An 8038-nucleotide genomic window follows, 5' to 3' on the forward strand; every position below is an offset into this window, starting at 1 on the left:
AAAGGCTTTGAAAAAAACTTTCTTTAAATGCTTTTAAATTATTTTATCGGCAAATCGGTTTAACCATAACGATAACCATAAAAGTGCTTAATATCAGCTAGGCCGATAATCAGTTGAACACTTCATATTTCATATTGACTTTTTTTTGCCGTTTTGAAAAAATCAAACACCAATCAACTCTATGGACATTTAACAAAAAACAAAACAAATAAAATTACATCAAAATTATGAAAAAAGATATATATAGTTTCTTGAAAGTTATATATATTAATTTATATATTTTAATTTATTTATATCATTTTATTCAAAAATAACTTATACATTTACATTTTACTTTTTTAAATTAAAAGTTTCATATTAGGGTTAAACTGATATGTGTTTTTCAGGTCCGATGAATATACCGATTATTACAGATCAAGTAGACCGATAGCCAGTACTTTGAAACAAAATATATGTCCGGTGTAAAAATGAAAACTATTGTCAAAATTAAGAATAACAAAGGCTCTGACAAAAACTTTTTATAAATGCTTTTAAATTATATTTTTAAAAAAATTACCAATACCAATAACCATAAAAGTGCTTAATATCGGCTAGGCCGATAATCGGTCAAACTTTTATTAAAAAATATTTTTTAAATTAATCATATTAGGTCGACCAATATGTTTTTCAGGGCTGATGATGATACCGGTTATTACAGATCAAGTAGACCGATAACCGATATTTTGAAACAATATAATATGTCCGGTGTAAAAATTTTAATTAATGTCAAAATTAAGAATAACAAAGGCTCTGATCAAAACTTCTTTAAATGCTTTTAAATTATTTTATCAGCAAATCGGTTTTAAAAAATTACCGATACTGGTAACCATAAAAGTGCTTAATATTGGCTATGCCAATAATTGGTCGAACTGTATGTCATATTGACTTTTTTATTGCAGTTTTGAAATAAAAAATGTGAGTGGTGCTTTGTCTGTGCTAACCATTTATGGGTAGTTATTAGGGTGCTGCTAACCCTAACATTTTCTAAATGAATACACATAAATGAAATGTATGATTCACTAATAAAATTAAAAATTGTATATTAAAATGCTTTTAATGCTCTAAATATTGTCTTTAAATACCTTGTTTTGTGCATATACCATGGTACCATCAAACAGAGCTCTCTCAGTCTGCAGGTCGTCTATGTTTAGTTTCTGTACCAGCATTCCTCCCGATGAAACCGTGATCTACCAAAGACATTATTATCATCACAACACATTAAACTACAAAATATGGCACAATATGAGAGAGAAACGGATACCTCTGTGGATGTGCACACATTTCTGTTATTAAAATATAAGCACATCTATCACAGGTTGTGTCAAAAACACAATAACTGTTTATGTCTACACATATGCACTGTGAAAGAATGTAGTCTCAGGCAGAATTGTATTTAATAAATCAAGACACTGAGATCAATATTTTTCACTCACAACTCGGGGGTCCCTGCTCTTCTCCAGCAATGGGATCAGACATTTAGTCAGAACGTAAACACCTGCAGAGGACAAGATTCAATTAAATATTGCATCCAACATATTCCAAGCTTTTACACTGAGAATGATATGTTTCATGAGCAGCAAATCAGCATATTAGAATGATTTCTGAAGGATCATGTGACCTTCAGAATGATGTTAGTAATGATGCTAAAAAATGTAGCTTTGCATCACAGCAATAAATTACATTTTAAAACATATTAAAATAGAAAACAGTTATTGTAATAATATTTCACATTAATAGTTTTTACTGCATTTTTAGATCAAATAAATGCAGACTTGGTGAGACTTTTTAAAACACTAAATTTGACTGTTGTGTCTTACCAAGAGTATTGGTCGCGAAATTTTTCTCCAGGCCGTCAGAGGTAATTTCCCTCTGGTTCACCATACATCCGGCATTATTGATCTGAGAGGGATTAGTGTGGGAGGCAAGATTAGAAGAGAGGATATGTCTTCATCTGTCCTGCACCTGTAACCTTTAGCTGAATGCTGGTATTTTCTTTAATAAACTGAGGAATGATGGGAATCTCCTAAAGGAGCTCTTTGACACTCATACCAAAACATTGAGCGACGAATGCTCCTTCTTAAAGGCCTCTGCAAACTCCCACACCTTTCTCGTCTCAGAGAGGTCCAACACGTGGACGTAAACCTCCTACGGCAGGTGCAAACAACATAGTGAAAGCAATATGAGCAGTGGAAGAAAATCCTTCAGAAACAATTTTAAATAGTATGTGTCATACTGAAATGAAAATTACTCAACCTCATTTCGTTCCGAACCCAAGACCTTCATTCATCTTCAGAACACAAATTAAGATATTTTATGAAATCCAAGAGCTTGACCCTGAAGAGAAATCACTGACCCTGTATACAGGTCCTTCTCAAAAAAAATAGCATATTGTGATAAAGTTCATTATTTTCTGTAATGTACTGATAAACATTAGACTTTCATATATTTTAGATTCATTACACACAACTGAAATAGTTCAAGCCTTTTATTGTTTTAATATTGATAATCTCAAAAAATTAGCATATTTCATCCGACCAATAAAAGAAAAGTGTTTTTAATACAAAAAAAGTCAACCTTCAAATAATTATGTTCAGTTATGCACTCAATACTTGGTCGGGAATCCTTTTGCAGAAATGACTGCTTCAATGCGGCGTGGCATGGAGGCAATCAGCCTGTGGCACTGCTGAGGTGTTATGGAGGCCCAGGATGCTTCGATAGCGGCCTTAAGCTCATCCAGAGTGTTGGGTCTTGCGTCTCTCAACTTTCTCTTCACAATATCCCACAGATTCTCTATGGGGTTCAGGTCAGGAGAGTTGGCAGGCCAATTGAGCACAGTAATACCATGGTCAGTAAACCATTTACCAGCGGTTTTGGCACTGTGAGCAGGTGCCAGGTCGTGCTGAAAAATGAAATCTTCATCTCCATAAAGCTTTTTAGGAGATGGAAGCATGAAGTGCTCCAAAATCTCCTGATAGCTAGCTGCATTGACCCTGCCCTTGATAAAACACAGTGGACCAACACCAGCAGCTGACATGGCACCCCAGACCATCACTGACTGTGGGTACTTGACACTGGACTTCAGGCATTTTGGCATTTCCCTCTCCCCAGTCTTCTTCCAGACTCTGGCACCTTGATTTCCGAATGACATGCAAAATTTGCTTTCATCCGAAAAAAGTACTTTGGACCACTGAGCAACAGTCCAGTGCTGCTTCTCTGTAGCCCAGGTCAGGCGCTTCTGCCGCTGTTTCTGGTTCAAAAGTGGCTTGACCTGGCGCCTGTACACAGTGGCTCTGGATGTTTCTACTCCAGACTCAGTCCACTGCTTCCGTAGGTCCCCCAAGGTCTGGAACCGGTCCTTCTCCACAATCTTCCTCAGGGTCCGGTCACCTCTTCTCGTTGTGTAGCGTTTTCTGCCACACTTTTTCCTTCCCACAGACTTCCCACTGAGGTGCCTTGATACAGCACTCTGGGAACAGCCTATTCGTTCAGAAATTTCTTTCTGTGTCTTACCCTCTTGCTTGAGGGTGTCAATGATGGCCTTCTGGACAGCAGTCAGGTCGGCAGTCTTACCCATGATTGCGGTTTTGAGTAATGAACCAGGCTGGGAGTTTTTAAAAGCCTCAGGAATCTTTTGCAGGTGTTTAGAGTTAATTAGTTGATTCAGATGATTAGGTTAATAGCTCGTTTAGAGAACCTTTTCATGATATGCTAATTTTTTGAGGGTTTTCATGAGCTGTATGCCAAAATCATCAATATTAAAACAATAAAAGGCTTGAACTACTTCAGTTGTGTGTAATGAATCTAAAATATATGAAAGTCTAATGTTTATCAGTACATTACAGAAAATAATGAACTTTATCACAATATGCTACTTTTTTGAGAAGGACCTGTAGACAGCAACGCAGCTGACATGTTTAAGGTCCAGAAAGGTAGTAAGGACATTGTTAAAATAGTCCATGTGACATACAGTCAAGCCCTAAATTATTCATACCTCTGGCAAATTCTGACTTAAAGTTACTTTTATTCAACCAGCAAGTTTTTTTTGACCGGAAATGATACAGACTTCTCCCAAAAGATAATAAGACAATGTACAAGAGGCAACATTGTGAAAAAAATTATTACTCATCTTTTATTTACATTTTAACAAAAAGTGGCATGTCCAAAATTATTAATACCCTTCTCAATAATCAATAGAAAAGCCTTTATTGGCTATTATAGAAATCAAATTCTTGCCATCACCCTGATCTTTAGCGCCATAGATTCTTAACTGGATTTAAGTCAGGACTCTGGCTGGACCACTGCAAAACGTTAATGTTTTTGTCTGCTAACCATTTCTTCACCACTTTTGCTGTGTTTTGGGTCGTTGTCATGCTGAAATGTCCACTGGTGCCCAAGGCCAAGTTTCTCTGAAGACTGCCTGATGTTGTTGAGAATTTTGATGTATTGCTCCTTTTTCATGGTGTCATTTACTGTGATTAGGTTCCCTGATCCACCGGCTAAAAAAACACCCCCAAAACATTAGGTTCCCACCACCATGTTTGACAGTGGGGATGGTGTTCTTATGGTCGAAGACTTCTCCTTTTTTAGGCCAAATAAGGTTACATCATTGTGGCCAAACAATTCAATTTTTGTTTCATCTGACCATAAAACAGAAGACCAGAAGTTGTCTTCTTTGTCCAGATGAGCATTTGCAAAGGCCAAGCGGGCTTTTGTGTGCCTTATCTGGAGAAGTGGTCTCCTCCTTGGTCTGCGTCCATGGAACCTAGTGGTGTGCAGTGTCTGTTGGACTGTCTGCCTTGAGATGTTGCCACTGTCTGTTTGGATTTTCCCATAGACTGTGACAGTTTCCAAAGGGTATGAATAATTTTGGACATGCCACTTTTTGTTCAAATGTAAATAAAAGATGAAAACAAAAACAAAAAATTCCACAATGACTTGTACATCTATCTTGTACATCGTCTTATTATCTTTTGGTAGAAGCCTGTGTCATTTCCGGTCAAAAAAAAAACTTGCTGGTTAAACAAAAGTAATTTTAAGTCAGAATTTGCCAGGGGTATGAATAATTTTGGACTTGACTATAAGTGGTTCAACCATAATGTTATGAAGCTACGAGAATACTATTTTTGCTCAAAGAAAACAAAAATAACAACTTTATTCAACAATTTCTTCTCTTCTGTGTCAGAACACCGCTTCTTGCATCAAAGTGTGGAATAAAGTCATCATTTTTGTATTCTTTGTGCACAAAAAGTATTTTTGTAGCTTTAATACATTAAGGTTGAACCACTGATGTCACATGGACTATTTTAACAATGAACCCTGCTACCTTTCTGGGCCTTGGACGTGTCAGTTAGTTACATTGTTGTCAGTTACGTTTGATTTCATCAAAAATATCTTAATTTGTCTTCGTAAGATCAACTAAGGTCTTAAGGGTTTGGAACGACTTGAGGGTGAGTAATTAATGACAGAATTTTCATTTTGGATGAACTATCCCTTTTAAATTGAGACACTCACAGTATTTCCACTTGCTGAGATGATTTCTTCTCTGGCTTTCTCAGCTCGCTCTTTGTTTCGGCAGACGATATGAACAGTGCCACCTTGGACAAGAGGGAAAAATACATCATGAATTAATATAGGTATCACTTTCTTCAATGTTAAATCATGTGGCTTGCTGAGGGGAAGTCAGATTTGACAGTTTTCTTCTGTGCAATCTGCTGTTTTTTGAATTGCAACACACTCAGAACAAATGCAAATAAATAAATGGAGAAAATTTTAGTCAACCATACAACACTTGACTATTAACAATGAGTTCTGCATAGGCAGCAACACTCACATTTTCTTCAAAAAAGTGTGAAAATCTAGTTATTTTTGTCTTTATCAAGCATGACAAAAAAACACAGAGGAATACAAATGGCTTGACTTGGCAGGGTTAAACTATGCAAAGAATACTTAGCAGTGAGCTCTCTGTATACAAGTCTATTTACAACTGGACTAAAACGCTTAAACTCAGATTAACTGTTAAATTCAACTCACAAAGTCTTATAAATAAGTTTATTTGTATATTTTATTTTTAAACTCTTGGGTCAGTAGGAATTTAAACGTAAGAATTCAGTAAGGCTAAAACGCTCACTGATGCTCCAGAAGGAAAAACTATGCTGGGGGTGTATACTTTTGAACAGAATGAAGATGTGTACATTTTTCTTATTTTGCCTAAATATCATATCTTTTTTTCATTTAGTACTGCCCTTTAGAAGCTACAAAAGGTACTTACATGTTTTCCAGAAGACTAAATAAATTACATTTACCTTGATCTTTTTTCAAAAGTTTTCACCCCCGGATGTTAATGCAAAGTGTTTTCTCCTGGAGCATCAGTGAGCGTTTGAACCTTCTGTAATAGTTGCAAATGAGTCCCTCAGTTGTCCTCAATGTGAAAAGATGGATCTTATAACAATACAGTCAGTGTTGGAAAGAGGTTCAAATACACAGAAATGCTGAAAAACCACAGAATTTGTGGGACCTGAAAAACAGTGGGCAGTTTAACTGTTCAGGACAAACAAGGGACTCATGAAGAACTATCACTTAACAAAAAACACAGCTGTGGATCATTCAGGTAAGAACACAAAATTAAGAATGAAGCGTATGTAAACTTTTAAACAGGGTAATTTTTTATAAATTCAGCTATTATTTTCTCTTATGGACTATATGTCTTATTCAGGTCAGAACTAACTAAAAAATGCCATGCATTTTGTATGATCCCTCTTATTTTAGTAAAATATTTAACATTTTGCAGATTCTGTAAACTTTTGACTTCAACTGTATATGAAAATGTTAATCATTCAGCACATTATGATATAGACAGTATTAACGTATCTTCTGTTGCAATCATACTATAGATTTATAGTTGGAAAAATAATACTGCAACAAAAAAAGTGTTTGTTTGACTGTAAAACAAACCTTTTTTGGCTATGGCCATGGCTGTCGCCTTTCCTATTCCGCTGTTACCTCCGGTGATCATAAAGGAACGGCCAACCATGGACACATCCAGGTCCTTGGCTGCAAACCTCTTAGAGGCATACTCAAATCCAGCCCTGTTGGCAACATCCAACCACATGAATTATATCAGAAACACAACCAGCACGGAACCTCAAGAGCTCTACTGTTATCCATAAAAGTGTGTTTTAACACAATTCTTGAATTGTTATGTGACCTCTGGGCATCTGAGACAGAGCTCCTAAGACAAGAGCCCTGATCAGGGGCCAAAGGAGCTTCTGTGTGGGATGACAGGGCACTTGAGAGAGCGGCAGGGGTCTCAATAGGGCCCATTGTGATGCAATGATGACTGACCTTAAACTGAGGGCTTGGATGAATGCATGTCAGAAGAGATGACTCGGGATATTACAAAAACAACATTTGTGCAAGAAACCACTGCATCTAACAACATTTGGCTTGCGAGAACACAGTTTAGTACTGTGTTTTAGTAGCAGTTCTGAGCTAAATATACAGTATGCTCAGGCCAAAATGACTTGGTGTAAAACGATTAAATGATCATAGCACTGAAAATCATTGCACTGCGATTAGAAACAATAAAACACTAATTATAAAAGACAATGCAAAAGACTTTCTCAAAAGTTCAAAGCAGCTCAATGACTTTCTGAAAAGTTCAAAGCAGCTGAACAACACCTAAACTGAAGAACACAGTAAGAAATACAAAAAGACCTTTACCTTGTATACTCCCTCATTCCCTTGATAAACCACACTATGTTCCTGTAGAGACACATTTGTGGCACTGTTGTTTCTTCTCAAATGGACTGCAGTGATGTGACAGCTGACAGATGCATGTGACTACTGTAGCTCCGGAGAGCTCCCTCTAGTGTCAGATCATAAATAATCAATAACAAATAAACGTGATCACGCAAACTAATGTAGTCATGTGTTTCAAAACTTAGGCCTATTGATTGTGTTTTTGATTATTTAGCCTTTTATGCATGAAAATGACCTTCCA

At 36.4% G+C, this 8038-nt stretch overlaps 1 protein-coding gene across 1 annotated transcript; it reads right to left on the bottom strand.

Annotated features, from left to right (window-relative positions):
* Positions 1–1100: 1100 nt before the first annotated feature.
* On the bottom strand, positions 1101–7860 carry dhrs12lb (dehydrogenase/reductase (SDR family) member 12-like b). The gene is made up of 7 exons (XM_073849351.1): positions 7759–7860; positions 6991–7124; positions 5551–5633; positions 2089–2184; positions 1857–1938; positions 1473–1534; positions 1101–1226 (listed from the first exon to the last, which is right to left on the bottom strand). Exons 1-7 carry the CDS (start codon positions 7812–7814, stop codon positions 1101–1103), a joined length of 639 nt encoding a protein of 212 aa, XP_073705452.1. The 5' UTR covers positions 7815–7860.
* Between the last annotated feature and the right edge of the window lie 178 nt (positions 7861–8038).

Source organism: Garra rufa, chromosome 10 (assembly GCF_049309525.1).
Source record: "Garra rufa chromosome 10, GarRuf1.0, whole genome shotgun sequence".
Taxonomy (NCBI): Eukaryota; Metazoa; Chordata; class Actinopteri; order Cypriniformes; family Cyprinidae; genus Garra; species Garra rufa.